Source organism: Gavia stellata, chromosome 1, assembly GCF_030936135.1.
Source record: "Gavia stellata isolate bGavSte3 chromosome 1, bGavSte3.hap2, whole genome shotgun sequence".
Taxonomy (NCBI): Eukaryota; Metazoa; Chordata; class Aves; order Gaviiformes; family Gaviidae; genus Gavia; species Gavia stellata.
Genome location: NC_082594.1, coordinates 7,912,869 through 7,930,986, shown reverse-complemented (window position 1 = coordinate 7,930,986; position 18,118 = coordinate 7,912,869). Strand labels below are relative to the sequence as shown.

Sequence of the window (18,118 nt, the reverse complement as noted above, 5' to 3'; positions counted from 1 at the left end):
ATGAATTCTTTCACTCACTTTTCACAAAGGAACATGAAGATATTGCCATGAACTGACAGATACTTCACAAAGTAGAAGAGAAAAAATATTGAAGGTACACAAGTTATAAAGAAACCAGGGTGTCTTGTTGGAGAGAACCGGAAAACATGGCTGTAATCAGTACGAATTTTAGAAATAGATTTTGATCTTGTAAATTTATCTCCAAAAATGTAATGGTTAAGCTATACAAAGAGTGAGTTGACTGGGATTTTCTTATGCAGCTGTGAAAAGCTTGATCTGGAAGTACATAACTAGTGGAGATTGATTTTTTTTGCTCATTTTACATGCAATGATAAAAGGAGATAACGGTAAGTAACGAACTGGTCCAGACTGAAGGGAAAGCAGTATAAAGACATCAAACACACTGAGAATGACCTCTGCTCATTTTCAGAAGTCAGATTGAGGAGTGTAAACTCATCGCAATGAAGAAACATCTATATCTGACTGCAATGAATCACAGGTTCAAGACTGAGATGAGATGCCTAATAGACAAATCCTATAAAAATCTGGAAAGAATTAATTTAAACATAGTGGTGTATAAAATAATTATCTTTCTACTCAAATTCATCCTGATTAAATTATACTGGAGATGGTGAATGTAGGATTTTTGCATCTGGGTTTTTTTGGATATATTATTTATTACCTCAAGTGAGTTGGAAGAAATTAAGAGTAAGGTAACAAAAATTTACAGATGACACAAAAACTGCGAGGAATTCTCATAATGAAAAAAACCAATAGCTGAACATAAGCAGATTTACTACAATGTGCAAAGTAACCAAATAAGGTGCAAATTTGGCAAATACAAATACACATTTTTATAGAAAAATGAGCCAAAATTTCATTATACAACAGTGGCTTGAATTTTACTGTGCTGAGAACCTGCAAAGAAGAAATGCCAAAGAAATTGCAAGTTCTAGTTTCATTTTGCTTTGCTTTTGATAACACCATTTGATCCTTAAGCTGTTTTATCTATCCACTTGGGTTAATTAAAAAAAGGCAAAGAGTCACCAACCCAGCAACCAAGTGACTTTCCAGTCCTGTTTAATACCCTATATAAAATGAATGGTCATCTTCACACATGTCTGGAACACTGTGTCCCTAGCCAAATAGAGAAAACCTCAATTAGGCACAGTTTTGCAGGCAGCAAAAAAATGTCATGGCAATTTTTTACTGCTTAGATATCATGTCGCAAAACAGAGCTACTGCAGTACATTTTTTTCATGGCAATCATTCAAAAACTATTTCTCTACCTGCTGAAATCTATGCAAATGCATTGACATGAATACAACTTGACATAGATTAACTTCTGCTGATTCACCAGGGTCAGGATTTCCCCCTCAACAAAGAATTAAACAAACTCTGTGAGTGGGAAAGAATTATCTGCAAGGAACAATGCACTAGCACTGCAAATATCAGGAAGAATTTCCTGAAGTGAGATCCATCAGAAGAATAAGTACACTTCCTCAAGGAAAAGATGGAAAACGTATTTTTTTTTAATGTCTATATGGAACATATACATAAAACATTCCTACATATACTGAAATATATGTAACAGTCCACTGACAGCGGCTACAAGTGAAAGTTTTCACATCTTTCAATTTTCTTAAAACGACCAGTAGAATCAGTACTGCTGTAATGAACAGTTTGTCTAAAATCTTCTTTTAAAGTTTTCTGGTGCATTTTGACTTGTCGCTGATGTGCGTAACACATTTATTTTCTTCTCAGTTAAAGGTTTGTCAAAGCAATATAACCCATTGCCTTCTCTTCTTAAAATGTTGGCTTTCCAGAGTAACTCTTTTTTAACTGCAGTCTCAGAAATACGCATAAAGAATGGGAAAAAATGAAGATGCTGGAAATAAAACTCATAATTATTATAGAAGTTGTAATGGTTACCTCCAGTAAGATGTATGGCGAATGAAACTCCTTACATGAAACAATTTTCAGCCAAATAAAATGTGATTTAAATTTGTCATACTTACCATAAGAAGTCTATCTCCAACCTGCAACCTCCCATCTTTTTGTGCAGCTCCTCCATCAATAATCTTGGTGACATAAATGCTGTTGTCCCCAGGGATGTGTTGGTTTCCAACACCTCCTGCAATACTGAATCCCAGACCTGGAGAAGATATGGAAAACAAACCATTAGCAATACAATATATAACATTAAAGATGAGTGCAAGAGTAGCATATATTCAATCTACTGTACAATTACAGTATTTTTAACAGAAATAGAAGCAACATAAGAGATATTTGTCGGGTCAATACTTTTTCACTTTCCCTGGAAGGTCAGGGATAGAAAAAATTAAGGAAATTCTTTGTCATGTACAATTATAGAAAGGTAGAGACAAAAAGAATCAAACCAGCAATGACTCTATACCCATGGCTTGTCCTTGCCAGGGGCCAGTGCAGCCTATGTCAAGAAGTTATGGCACAACTTGCCATGACTAGCAATAAAACTCTGAAGCTTGTAGTTTATTTTGTTAAATATTGGTATAAAATACATCACTGTCTATCAGAACAAAATTAAAGGTATTCTGATTGTCCACACAATTTAAGAAATACTTGGAGAGGTGTACTGCAGATTTTGCAAGTTTCTGTAGTACGACAGTGAAGGCTCTGTGAAAGTGAAAGATATCCAAGTAGATATTTGGGTTTAAATCTGCTTTGCATATTTTTCTAGGACACAAATATCTTTGGCTATGGATACAAAAGTAAGAAAGCAATAGTCCTTTGTACTTATATAGCTTCTGTTCAGCGATCTGTGAAACTTCTAGATAAACACCCAAAGAGCCAAACTTTGGAACAATGTCAATAACAAATGCCGATTATGATTCAGGAAAAGGAATGCAAAATAAATAGATATTGGGGGGAAAGAAAAAAGTCAGTTTTAACCTTTTCCTACTTTTTCTATCCTCTGACACATTGCATAAACAGACAAATCATTGTTTGCATTTATAACAACATTTTTATCTCTCAATCGGAGAAAAGACAGAAACTATTGTGCTTTATTTCCATAAAAATCTACTTATTACAGCTAATTTTTCATAGATCATATAGCTAATGGGAACTTCCAGCTGAATAAATAAGCTGTTACTGACAATAACCTGCTTAGATTATTGCTTCAACCAGGCATTACTCTTTTAGCTATACAGAATAGTTATATCTATTTAGAGAATAAACACTAGTTTTATCTATGAAATCTATGCTGTTCAGTCATTCTTAAAACAAACATGTTAGTAATAGCTGCAGCCTGAGCAGTAAAATGCACAAGTGAAAAACAAGTTGCCTGGATTTGGCATTTTATTGCAAACACACCAGCCTGACTGCTTGGGCAATAAAACTTAAGAGAGGGTATATTTAATATCCACAGGCTTTTTTAGCAGCTGTAGGAGTACAGAGATAAGATTTTGTGAGTGAATTAAATATTTTTGATTTTTTTTCTCACATTATTTCATTTGATCATTATTTTACCTTAAAAACAATGATATGAGGTCAGATAACTTAATGGACTACTTAATGGATAGTGCCAAAAGAGTAAATTACAAAAAGAAACCTCTGAAGTTATATGTCAAATTGAAATACTACTTAATTAATTAAGACAACTATTAACAATACACATGAAATTAATTCAGAAGTATGGGATAATTAAAATAAAGCTTTATTTAATTTCCAGCTAAAGCTGGTGATCACTGTTACTATTTATGCGCTACTGCCAGGACAACTACAAGGATAAAAAGATTATGAGTTCTTCAGCATGGAAGAATTTGTTCATTACCCTGGGACTCCTAACAAAGAAGCAAAAAAGGTATTCTAAGAAAACATCAAGAATGGAAATTTTCTTTAAAACATTAGTTGTGGACAAAGAACAATGATTGAATAATGTTCCTTGGTGACATAATTATAATCCTTTTGATCAAAAAAAATCTGTATACATTTCTACCAGTAAAGTGAAGATCTGAGAGCATTCCAGAATGATGGTGAGAGAAAATGAGGGGGCTAGACTGCAGCCAGAGAGCTTTCTTCAGCTCCACTGCTCACCTAGGGCATGACCCTGGGAAGATTAGGTTATGGTATGCTTCAATCCTCTCCCCTTTATTAACACCATACGCTTGTAAAGGGCAAGGTCATTTCTGGCCACATAGCTGGTCTGTATTTTGTGCAAAGGGGTTCCTAATTCAGCCTGGTCATGCTGCAAGATAAGCAAATAGCAGCAAAGATAATCCCTTCCATTTTCTGCAATGCTGAGTGGGATTCTGGTGTTTGGTGTTTGCATGGTCGTATCACAACTGACGTATGAAACCGCAAAAAAAAAGAGCAGTAAAACATGCTACTCCCATTACAAAAGTGAAGTTTACAATGATGAAATGAGTAACTTTTTCTGCTTCTCTAGTCTACATAAAATGTAGCTGCATTACAATGCATGGGGCTACACTGTGTTTGTAAGCAGGGTCTGCCTTTGGGATCCAAAATAACAGCACTGGGTATGAAAAGGTTTAAAAGAGTAGAACAAGACGGGGCAATACTGTGGGGAGAAAAGGGAGAGTGGGTAGGAGAGACAACTGAGAAAGAGAAAGATTTTCTGTGGCTTTCCTATCGATAATGATTTAGTTCCATTGCCTCATCATACTTGCCTTCTTTAAAAGATTTCTTCTTGGGAAGAATGGGGAACAGAACAATGGCCCATTTAATTTTTCTTAAATAACTTATGCTAATTGCTAGGGCACTAGGAAAGTATACTGCAATAAAACTTTTGGGTAGGATTCATATGGCCAAATGACATCAGACAACTATGCTAATCTTTTATGCTACCTTTATAATCAATGCACATTCATTAGGGGCTTTTAAAGCATGATTCATCTCATCTCAAAGAGGCATCTGAAAGAGATGAAATGAATCATAGTCCTGGTTTCTGAAAGGCTGGGGGCTGGATGTGGGAAGATGTGGGTGGGAAGATCAGTGCTATAAAAGTTCACAACCTGAGTTAGAGTCTCACCTCCATTCAGACTGAAGGTTTCTGTTTTGTTTTAAGAACTCAGAAAGGTTTGTGCATCCCTGGTGTGGATCCCTCTTGTCACTAGCTACATCAGGTTAGTCTCATATCAGGTTCTTACTCTATTTTAAAAACAGAGAATCATTCAAACATTTAGGAACACAGGGAGCAAGATATGTTTTTTATACTTGGTCCTTTTAATTGATCCATGGAGTTAAAAAAAAGCAAAATAAAATAGCATATTTAATTGCACAACCTCTTTCTTATTGGTTCCTGTGGTTAGGAAGGCTTTGCCATCAGAACACAGAAGATCAGGAGTTGCTTTGAGGAATGCTTGCCGTCTCACTTCCTATTTTGCTCATGTGCAATCTGCTTCACAGCAACACCTCAGCTTGGACAGAGAGCCCAATTTCCTCACAACGGGAATTACATGGAGGGTAGATTTGGAATGGATATAAGGAATAATTTTTTTACGATGAGGGTGATGAGACACTGGAACAGTGAAGTTGTGTATGCCCCATCACTGGAAGTGTTCAAGGTCACGTCAGACCAGGCTTTGAGCAACCCGATCCAGTGGAAGGTGTCCCTGTCCATGGGAGGGGGTTGGACTGGATGATCTTTAAAGGTCCCTTCCAACCCAAACCATTCAATGATTCTATGGTTCTATGAAGAAGGGACAACTACTGCAAGAGGAAAAAGGAAAGAGAACTGGGTTTAATACTGGTGTACATCCAAGTCACACTCAGCTTCATTCAAAACCACTGAAGAGAATAGGCACATGTAAGATTAGGTCAATGTGTAAACTAGGGAAGCTTAGTTACTCTATTTCCTTCCATTTCCACTGGATAGGTATTTGTAAAATTCATCTGCCTTTGTGTTCCACAAATGCAGGAGCTGGTCCTGTGGGTAATAATGTGTAATAGTGGAATGAGACTGGAGACCTTACTGTTATCAGAAAGAGGAAGGGGGCTGGGGGAAGGGTAATGCAGCCATAAAGAAAAAAAAGTTGCAGCCAAAACAATTCAAAAGCCTCCCAAGTCTCAATCATATCTATTTCAGAAAAAAGTAACCAGTGACTATTTGCATCTATTTTGCATTATTTGCTGCACCAGATACACGTTTTAAATGCATCACTATATTAGTAAAAACACATTTTCTAACTACTTTTTGAGTAAACAGTAGGCATGGAGGATCCCCCTATGATTAGTCCAGCAACAAGTGCTTCTGTGATAATAATAAAATCACTGTTTAAGACACAGTGAATGAATCACGCTGTGAGCGTATCACTTTCCACTAACCAGAGAGGGAGCCTAGAAGATCAATTGCAGCTAGATAACGTTAGCTTTGTAATAAGAAATGAAGTTAAATGAAGTTCTCACTCATAACCCAAATGGGATGTTGCATTTTGCTACTACACTACACAGAGAACCGAGTTTATTTTAAGCCAGCAAACAGAACGAGGATTTTAGTGGGTAAATCCAACACAAGTTTCACAGTCCTAGCTGGGAACCTCCAAATAATGGGGAAGCTAAAGAAAGTAGCATTTAAGTCATAACCTTAAAATGTAATTAAGAAGCGTGTGATTTGCAGGTAGTTAATCAAAACAGTGTGCTCTAGAGACATAAAATGCATAATTCCTAATGCTGGATTCCTGGCTTTACCACAGTATACCTTACAGCCGACAAAGTGACCAGTTGAACACAGAGTAGCTTGGTGAAGCCACAAAATGTGTAGGACTTGTAATAGAAAAATTAGGCTAGAAACAAATGAATATGAATGGAAATGTGTGTGTAAGTACTAGAAGAAAGAACAAAGGTTAGAGAAATTATGTGTATTGACAATACAGAACGTTCCTAGCAATAAGACTAAGAATGAGTTGTCTCTGTCAAGTGTGGACAGAATGTCTGGACTCTGTAAAGACCACAGCACAGGTGTCTTGTCAGCAGAAGACCCTGTACCATAACAGTGGGATGTTGGCAGCAAGATTACAGCATATGACATGATATTCTCTTGACAGTAAGCCCAACAGGAAAGCAGATCATAGCAATAAAGTCGTGTTTACTAAATGAAGAAAAACAGGCAATGAGCAGCCACCTTGTCTAAGACTTAGAGACTGAAGAAAGAAATATTCAATGTAAAGGACCACCCCATAACAACAGGTGACTTATAGAGGGTATAAATCATCTGTCCAAAAATTAGTCCATGGTTGCCAATCAAGAAAATGCAAAGAGATGTGGTAAGGGCTCAATGGCCCATGTGCTTTGTGTCACACACAAGTGAGCCAGATCATCTCGACACATGCATCCTGGGGCTTGTGAGGATGTGGGTGAAATGGAGAGTGAATGAAATGTGTGAGAGAATGAGCATAACTAGGTAATTTATTTGGAGATTTCATTAATAAATATCACTCTCCCTTCCTGTATGATCTCTCATCGTTTTTTGCCACAATTATTTTCTACAGGTGTGAAACAAGCTGATTTGCTCCAGAACACTGTATGAACTCAGATTTTATGAAACTTTCAGGCAGCAAAACAATATAGTACAACCAGAAAATACCCATGCAACAACTTGCCCCTCTGAGGACCTTCCCCGGCACTGCGAGCTTGGCTGTGCTGTGGGACGTGACACATTGACCATGCATGCTCCTGCGAGCAACTGGACAAGGCAATGAGGAACCCAAACTGAGGTAGCTCCTGCCTCTCCACAGACCAGCCACTTCCACAACACCCAATTACAAAAAATGTATCTCAGTGTTGTTTTATTGTTGAAATTACTTAAGCTTGCAGAGCCACTATCTATATAGTCTTTGTTTTCCCCTGAAAGGGAGAATAGTATCATACTGGTGAACCTACCAATGAAATCGTCAAACCTGGAGCAATGAAGTCCAACCAGGTTTCTAATTAATCAAATTCCACTTGGAGGGAGGAAAGGAACATGGGTAATATAAATGCTTTGACTGATTATCATTTGATTGACTTGTTTTGACAGGTAGCACACTTATATCTAGTGCTATATGAAGAAACAAACTGAAACAAAGTTAATTATAAACAGAGAAGCAGCAGGGAATATCTCTCCCTGCCCCTTTTCTCAAGCCTCTAGCTGCCAATTCTAGTTTTCCTGGAGGAGATATATAGCACATATTTAAAAGCAGCACCCCACAATTGTGGAAGTTTAATATGCTTGTTATAGCTGTGACTTACGATTAGTCTTCATTATTGACAGCAGATTCCTTTATTATTTGGTACGCACAAAAATGAAATACATTACAAAACAAAGATTAAAATATGTTTCACAATAATTATACAATGTTACAAGGAGGGACGGATCTTGATCTTCCTCTGCAGAGCTCTCTCCTTCTGTCTTTATTTTTCACCCCATGAATCAATTCCTGAGAAACTGTTAATCCCAAACATAGGAAATGTCACTTTATGTATCTCGTCTCCTTCGTGTTGTAGGGGTAGATTCAAATATCAATTTATTTGAGTGAGTTCTTATAACAATTCCTATTCCTGACTCATGTGACAGCTTATACCAGAAGGACTTCCATGAATAAAATTTGACTACATTTTGTTCTGCAGATGAAAAAGTCAGTCTAAAGTACAGTATGATTCATAAAACTTTAACTAATATTCATAACATACTTAAAAGCTGCCTACTTTCATTGCCATCATTAATTCCTGTTTCAGACCCTGCTTCTAGATCACTTCAGAGGGCTCTTTTTGTAACCAACTATTTGATAATAGCCTCGACCGGGAAAAAGGCCCAAGCCCCTACAAATCTAACTGAGCCTATCATTATCTAGTGTTTCTTTCTAATGGCCTTGGGTTAAAAACTTCAAGCATCTTCCTTATTGTTTTGACTTTTTTTTGCAGAAATATCTAGTGGTTTTGGTTATTTCCCAGTTGATGTCAGATAGAATAAAAATTATGTACAGTGCCGCCAGGTAAGAATATTCTCTGAAACCACTTTACACAAGAAGAAAATTATTGTCCCCTTTATGCTGTGTGTCATTATATACTCATGCCTTCAGCTATTTATCCAGCAGTTGTTACATGGTTCCTTTGGTCTTGCCCACAGCCATTTTATAGCTATTATTTTCATTAATCCCTACATTCTGGTTGCCAGTGCATCACCTTTCCATAGTAGTGAACCAACAGAGATGCCAGATTTCAATATAGCCTCTACTGAGGATCAAATTGGAGAGTGCAAACAACACTTCCACAGAGTATGGCCCATGTGCTCATGAGATGTGCTATGACTGGATACTGTCTGGCCGTTGTGATTATACAGCAGGCAAAGAAAATCCTTTCCTTGCAAATAAGCACTGATTGCACAGGAACACTGACGCGTCTCTCTGAGGGACTGAACCCTTCCATAACTTCAGCAAGAGAGGATTTAGAACTTTTCCATATAGAGGCAGATTTTGGTCAGAGTTTTTAGTAGAAAGTAAACAGTAAAATTTTTCATCTTTCATCTGCTTTTACCTGCATAAATTTTAAACACTGCAAATTCAAGTTTTTAAAATAAATTTCAATAAAGTAGTTAGTTCTAATTTTAACTATTCTTAATTTAATAAAAAGAAAAATATAATTGAATTTAAAACACTATAGTAACACAATCTTGCTGCGCAGCCCAGTGCTGGAATCTACAGAAGTCTGTTCTCACTGCTTGCTTGATGAGATAGAGAGAACAGAGATAATGATCTCCCAGAGATTAGAATGTCTTCAATACACTGGTGCATATATGCATTCATGCTACCCCAAACAGCTCTTAGGGACTAAAGGCTTGGAAGAATGGCAGCCAGCTAAAACTCAACGGAGGAGAGACCATGGTAGCAGGTGCTGGCTGGTGATCCAGTAGGCAGTGATGGCAGGCTGATTTCCATACCTTTGCAGGTTTGCAGTCTCCGTTTCAAATTTTACAAACTGCTATCCATACCATTAGGAAACATGTAATTTTAAAATTTGGCTACCATGCTGCTACCTATAGCTTGTTATACCTGTTCCAAAACAGCTATGTGCTGGGATGTCCCAGAAAGCTTTTTTGGGTGCAAGGGGTTCAACAACATCATCTGAGACCCACAAAAGTCAGAAACGCAGAAAAGTCCACAGTATAGAAAAAAGTCTTCTGGATATTTCAGGGATTTTTTTGCTGAGTTACTCTGCTCTGGCCTCAGAGGCAAATTTAAACAATTACAACTCTTTTCTAACTGCTTTTTCATTCTTTTGGGCATCGAAATCAAACATTGCAGTCAAATCTGTTGGGTTACAACAAGAGAGAAAGGAATCTGTTCCCAGGACACAGGGTTACACTCTTTGGCTTAAAAAAACTGTTTACATTTCCAGCCAGAGAGGAGACAATGGGAAAGTGAGATTATGACGCAAACGTTAACACACCTGCAAGGCAGTGAGTGCATGTTTAAAAACAATCATGCTGTAGGTACAGTAGGTAAAGCATTGGTTTTACATTACCATAACAGTAAAGCTAATCTTTCTCTAATCTTTAATAAAGCCTTGAAAACACATCTTGTTAAATTACAGTGCTATTTGTAGAAATTTGTAAAAAAATTCTCTAACGTGCAAATGAAAACAATCCCTTCTTTTCTGTTCAGTTTTGCAGTTAAATGTTTTTCCCATTATGAATTTTTTGCCTGCATATATTTATCCCTAAAGATACATTCCCTTCAGATGTAGTTGAAAAGAAAGGAAACAGCAAGCTAGGAAAATACACTCAGAGCCTCATTAGAAGTTGTGTTTATTCTATATTTTTACATTTATTCAAATTAATTAGGAATAAATTTCCCAGAAAGCACAGACAATGAGCAGTGGCCTAATTGCACGACAGGAATTCTCAAGAATACTTTAAAATTTGTCTTGAAAAGAGAAGGCAGTATTCCTAATTATTCAAAATAAGGTCATTTTTAAAGCATTAATGAGGATTCAGGTTCACCAAAAACCATATTAAATCACACTGTCACAATTTTACTAGCATAAGTGCAAGAAAGAGAAAATTATTTCATTTTTGACAAATACTGACACTCCAAGAATTATAGCAAGCAGTTCAGCTCTTTCAGGAAAAGCCGCATGATACACCAAGTCTAAACATTCCATGTTAAAAACAGTCGAATGATGTTTTTGTGGTGCACCCACAAGGACAAACAGTCCTCGGATCCAGAGTCACTAAAATTCAGAATTTTTGATTAGGGCAGACAACATCTGGCTGGCTGCCTGTGTGGTAGGATCATTTACATCTTGCAGGGAATAATGTTAAACACAGCATAAGTGACTGTATGGCTGAATGTGATATGAACGGACTGTTAAAGAAACCCTTTTTTTCTCATTCTATTGTTTTCTTCATTAGCAGCATTCTTCTCAGCAAGAGGTTTTTGCGTGATTTTTTTAATCCCATCCTCACCCCTGCCCTTTCATTCACTTGGGCAAAAATCAACTGGACCATGCACGACTACAGATGAAGAAGACACCCCTGGAAGTGATCAAGGTCAGGTTGGACGGGGCTTTGAGCAACCTGATCTAGTGAAAGCTGTCCCTGCCTGTGGCAGGGCAGCTGGACTAGATGATCTTTAAAGGTCCCTTCCAACCCAAACCATTCTGTGATTTCATGGTTCTAAGCAGCCAGTTGTCCTAATTAGCAGCAGAAAGCCAGGTGGGGGTTGCAGAGTGCGTTTTTAAGATTGTCATATGCTGATCAAAGCCTCACTACTGCCAAAACATGTAACTCTGCTCTCCTCCCTGCCTTTGGCCACACTTTCCCCCTGCCTGCCTTTTATTAGCCACAAAGTTTTTCCAGCCAAATGGATTGGCAAGCTGAAAATGGCATGAAAACCAAAACAAATTAGTCTGAATCACAAACCAGGTGCCTCTTCACCAGCATCTCCAGAGATGGCAGCAGTAAGAGCCGGCAGCTGAGGATGGTGTCGGGTTCACATGTCCCCTTTGCTGGCAGTACCATTTTGCAGAAGGCACTTTATTATAGAGTTGTGACTCCTATGGAGAGCAATGCAACGTTATCGCTGCTGCTCAGCAAACTCAACTTGGGGGATGTGGCAAGAAGGAATGATGCAGGGACAGGAGCAAGTAGCTGAAGTGAGTAGACAGAAATGGCTATTTAGGCTAGCAATGCACCTGAAAAAAAAATCAGTAAAAATATGCCTTTAGAACATGAGTCCTACTGGGAGGAAAGGGAACAATAAAACTGCTCTCCTAAGCTTAAGAAAGAGAAAGACAGGTTAGCAATCATAGGTTTGTAATGCTCCTGAGAGCTAAGACAAATCTGATATTGCCATAGCAGAAGAAAACAGTGTAATAATAATGCTTATTGAGTATTTCTCCAATTTTTGCTCTGGCAGATACACTGGTACTATGAACCTTTCCTGGTTAGAAAATCAAATATCAAACCTTCAACTCACCCTTTCAAGAGAAGCACTGGGCTTGAGAACATTGGATATAATCACCTTTGGCTGCCTTGTGAGAATGTTTAATTCAGAGACATTGTGCATATGGGTTGAAAGCAATGGGAAACCAAATTATCTCTACTGTCCCTTTTTTTTTCCTAACACAAGTTTTTAAGGCAATTAGCCTCATTACCATAAATATGCTCTTAAAGCTGTATTTATTTTCACTCCGTCTCTTGTTAAAAATGCCATTTTCCCTTAATACGTAACCGATAATCAATCAGCTAAGGTTTTCATTTTGAGGAGAAGTATCTGGAAATGGGATCAACATGGCAGAGCTTGATCTTACTGGTGTAAAACCAAGAGAAGTCCCCTTTCCCTGACAGTCTCCTCTCTTCACCAGATAATTCAGCCAAAATCTTGACCGTTTTTTTTTTTTTTTCCTTCCACCCGCTTCTCATGCTCTTAAATTTCACTTGACCCTATTTAATTCCTGATGCCACATAGATTCAGATACGTAACTTCTGGACAGATTAAAAATAAATAACATGTCATGGTTCCTCTGTAGTGCCGAGAGACAAGCAGGCAGTTACAGAAACTTGGAATGACTGCGCTGAGAAGATCCAAAGAATCTGTTATTGTTTTTACATATATGTTCAAATGCTGAAATATGGTTTACTTTCCACGCACAAAGTACACCAGTTGTTTCAGGCGTAGGAACCAAATTTATGCTGACAGTCGATCATAGTTTGTCTGTCATTAACAAAAAGTACCCATGTAGTTTTCTGCACAAATTACTGTAATTACTGACAGCAGCACAAGTTATTTCACCTCCTAATAACGTAAATGAAAAGCATTTGTTCCTGTAGATGTGCACACCAAGTTCTGTTTTAAAGTAATTATTACTTTTTGATGAGATGTTAAATTTTTTAAGTCATGGTACTACGTAAAGCTGTGCTTTTCCTGCCATTTTTTCCAATCAAGATTCATTCTTGAAACCTACAGACTTGACACAGGAGATAACTATTCTAATTCATGAACAAATGCTATTTGCTTTGTATAACATTAGGTGATATATCTTTAAGTGAGTACAGCTTGGCCACTGCTTTCTAAGTTGGACGGCTCTTCTAGACAAATATTTAATAATTTGTCACCAATAAAATGGAGACAGAAGGAGCAGTCTGTCAGTTTAGGATCTGTTTAACAACCATAAATATCAGGGAGAGACTCATCAGTCTCTTTTGTTCGTCCTCCCTCTGATGAGGGGAATTTAGCATTTATCTTCTTATCCCTGTTGCAAAGCTGAACAGAAATACTTTCTTGAAAAGCTCTCTGCCAATTATGTTGAAGCTTGAAAATACAAAATGAAATCAAAGTTCATCTTGTAGCCTCTTATCTATTTGCAATCAACCCATAAATAATCTGTCGTCCATTCAGTTACTTCCTTTTTAAAAAATGCAGAGAGAAATCAAGACCCAAATTTACAAGTAATCTTGTTTTTTTATGTAAGGCAATTTACAGAGCCCTGATGTTAAAAGTTTACAAGTATATAAATGATACAGAGAAAGAAAAGAGATGGTGCTTACTGAACTGTGGTAATAAGGTGAAGACACTCTGAAAATGGATTCATGAGTCATTGCACTTTGCTTTGACTCGTTTTGTCTCCCTGAAACTGTACTTTGGTCCCTTAGTTCAGTTTACTGATGATGCTTTTTTGCAATCCTCTAAGAAAGAAAGTGAAACAGAAATGTTTTATTTGCCAGTGAGAAGCACCCTATACTCTGACAGAGTAAAATGAGTAAAATCAGACAGACGTTTTAGTAGGGCCTGTAGCAACGAGACAAGGGGTAATGGGTTTTAACTAAAAGAGTGTAGATTTCAACTAGATATAAGGAAGACATTTTTTTTACGATGAGGGTGGTGAAACACTGGCACAGGTTGCCCAGAGAGGTGGTAGATGCCCCATCCCTGGAAACATTCAAGCTCAGGTTGGACGGGGCTCTGAGCAACCTGATCTAGTTCAGGGTGTCCCTGCTCATTGCAGGGGGGTTGGATTAGATGACCTTTGAAGGTCCTTCTAACCCAAATTATTCTATGATTCTATGACTTCTCAGAAATTATGCTAAATATTTGCTAAGGGTATTGTACTCTAGTATACATAACTAGAAAGATAATATGAACCCACATTTGAAATTCACCTTCAGAAATACAGATTTTTTCAGACTGGTCCCAGATCATGAAAGATTTTATAAGAACTTGTGCTTACCAGTGTTGAGACTCAGCATATAACACTTAAATGTGATTGTTTCAGCCTGAGTTACACCACAGATTTTCTCTGAGTAAGAGTTTCCCTGATATTTTCCATCAGTGCTTTTCATGAGATATAGTGTAACGCAAGACCCTGCTATCAGTCCCTTGAGGGGTTCTATCTAGGAGGGGTATTAACATGGCCTTTCCATCAGTTATTTCAATTAATAACAATCCCTGAACTTCCCTGCAACACCAGAGGTAGGGTGTAGGTCTCAGTCTCTGGGAATGAGGTACACAGCATTCCTAATGAAAAGTGAAGCCCTTGGGGAAAGAATGTACTAACATATTGATTTATTCCCAGACCACTTCTGGGCCACCCCTTGGAAATTTCAGGCAACTATTGGGATGAAAAGATTCATCCTAGTGAGACCCACAAATGTAGAACCCAGAGCCTGCAAGACTGATTTTAGGTGTAAAGAAACCCAGCTCTGCCTAGAGCTGAACAAAAGTGTTTTATGTGAAGTCAAGACTTAGCATTAAAAGCCTTAGTGCAGTCCAAAGCAAAGGAGTCTTGACCAGCCGCCTAGTACTGAAACCTGCTGTGACAACAGCCTTTGGTGAAGAACCAGCCACCCATCTGACCAAATTGTTCCAAAGCAGCACACTCCTAGCTTGAGCAACAGAAAAGTTGAAAAGCCAGAGAAATCCTAGCTGGGTGTGAATAAACAAATGCAGACTGAGACTGCAGTTGATCTCTTCTAGTATTCATTAATATTTTCACATGTGGAGAAGTTTCTTTTCTAAAAATGTTTTATTCGTCCTAGCCACAACTAAAGCAAAAAAGAAGGAAACCAAAAATACTAAATTACTGCTGAGGACAAGCAAAGGAAATGTTTGTGTTTTTTGTCTGGAAGACTCTTTATTCCTGCAGGCGCAGGATTTAAATAGCCCTACACCTACTGTTTGTCTTCATACTGCAGTGAAATGAGAAAATTTTGTTATGATCACTGAATCTTGGGGCTGGAAGAAACTCAATGGATCAAACTCAATGGATCATTTACTCTATCTTCTCAACCTGAGGCAGAACCAACTATAGTTGCATCACAGCTAACAAATGGCTGTCTGGCGCACCCGGATATTTCCCATGCCACAGACCTGGTAATCTATCACATCACAATCCTCACTTGTCCTAAATCCAGTCCAAATCTTGTTTATCATAATTTGTCTATTAAATGTTGTTCCACATCCTCCCTGGGGGGGCACACAGAGCAAACTCACTCTTCAAAGTTGTGCTGCAGGGCAAGAAGATTGTTATCAGGGGCCCATAACCCCCCTCTAAGTCTTTGGTATTTCAGATAAATGACTTCAGTTCTTTCTAAATCTCTGATCATTTTTACTGCTTTCCCCTGGAGTCCCCCCAACCGGCCTACACCCTTCTTGAAGTGGAAAGCTCAAAGCTTTACCTGTGAAGGATGAAAGGATTGCTCATATGTCTTATAAACCATACCTCAATTTATAAATCCCAATATAGTATTTGAATGTTTCATCACAGCATGATGTGTAAAATACAAGATGCTACAGCTAAAACAGTTCTACATACTCTTCTACGGGATTCTTTTCCCGACAGTTTTCTGTTAAGTACTATTTAGTAGATTATTTGATTATTTCTGCTGAAAGCACCTTGCAGTTGTCCCTGCTGAATTACACCTTTGGTTTTTTCAGACCACTTTCAGTGTTAAACTCTCCCAGCACATGGTGTCATCTGAGAAAAATGTGAAAAAGAGTTGCAAAGGAGGAGTATGGCATCCTCTGGTAATCATTGTTCTTCAAACTTTTTCTAGGTGCTCATAGAGAGATTTCCTACTTGTTCCAGTATTCTTCCGGGGTTCTGAAAGCAAACTGATGGCTTTATAGTCCCTTGGCTTCTCTTGTTCACTTCAGTGGAAATGAGTTTTCTGCTTGCCCTTTCCAGTTTTTCACTTTCCCTTCTCCACACAGGTGTTCAACCATTGTCAGCACTCAGATTTCATCAGCTAAGTTTCGGTGATCTGGGATCAAGACCATCAGGACATGCAAGTGTAAAAATATCTAACTTCTTTAAGTGCTGCCAGGCCTGTTCCTTCTTCATTTGAGGCTGAGGTCTTGTCCCTCTGTTGCTGGTTTTAATCATGACAGCAACCTTATCACAGATGACCTTTCTGTGAAAACTGATGCCAGCAAAAAGGTAGGCATTTTTTACATCTTGCCTCAAAACCACCTATCATCTCAACATCCCTCTGTAACTACAAAGTACATCTCTAAACTACAATTATTTTCACTGCATTACAGAGGGAATGTGATTTGCTGCAATAGAATTTAAAAGTATTATTTAAAAATAACTTTCAGAAATTTTGGCTATGACCTTTGAAAATCATTAGAATTTAGAAATGATACACATCAGACCTACAGACTATGGATAAGATTTACCCCTGGCCAACCATTTACACTGAGTTCATTTTTCAATTACAGTATATAAAATGTAAATGTGCCTACACTATACAATGTTACTAAATTATTTGCTGTAATTTTATGTTTCCTCATTTCAAGTCTCTCTCTTTGTTGGCTAGTATGTCTTTCTATTAATTTCATAAGACATCCTACACATTGTTTTGCATAAGAAACGAAACAAACAAAAAACCAGAACACAGTTTAGGGAAAAAAAGTCTATTATGTCCTTATCTGCAAATATCACTTTCCAAAATAAATACATCAAGCATGCCTTGAGGATATTGTTCTTTTAGCTTATGCAACATATCTTTTATCATAACCTAAAGACTTTTTGTCTCATTGTATCCTTTTTTACATTTCATTCAGCTCTAAGATCTTGCTTTGCAACTGTTTCTTCCTATCAAAGATAATGATTGGACCAAATTCTTTCTAAAGAATCCAAGAGCAGGCTTCTTATTTGTTCATATAAATCCCTACTCAAAATTCAGAAGCCAGCATCCCAGGTAATGAACACAGAGCTTTGTGCTCTTGGAATACTTTGGATATACTAGCTAGTGTTACTGGTTTTACAGGACGTTCCCTCTACGGATATAATTGGCTTTTTTAAGCTTTCAGAGTAGCATTTACCTCAGAAATGAGGCACTAAACACATACGTAAGCATTAAGCTGTCTCCTTGCCTTTCTCATCTAAAGTCAGCCAAAATGTACCCCGGAAGAGATCACAGGAATTTTTTTCATTTACCAAGTACACCAAATGCTTCATGTTGAGAAAAACATATCACCTTGCCATTGTCCCAAGTGGCAGAATTTCTGAACAAAAAAAACTGAAATGAGTGCAAGCAAAGTAAAAGAAGTGATACTCTCACAATCACATGGCTTTCCTGCTTGCTCAAAAGAAGAGTTGAAGAGCAGCTGACTATGTGTGAGGGAGCACAAGTGTT

At 37.7% G+C, this 18,118-nt stretch overlaps 1 protein-coding gene across 7 annotated transcripts in view; it reads right to left on the bottom strand.

Annotated features, from left to right (window-relative positions):
• Positions 1-18,118, bottom strand: part of DLG2 (discs large MAGUK scaffold protein 2) — a 660,722-nt gene that overhangs the window by 298,197 nt on the left and 344,407 nt on the right. For all 7 annotated transcript variants that reach the window (XM_059823460.1, XM_059823481.1, XM_059823437.1 and 4 more), the window contains one exon: positions 2,019-2,155. In XM_059823460.1, coding sequence (XP_059679443.1) covers positions 2,019-2,155 — 137 coding nt within the window. The remainder of the gene's footprint in view (positions 1-2,018; positions 2,156-18,118) is intronic.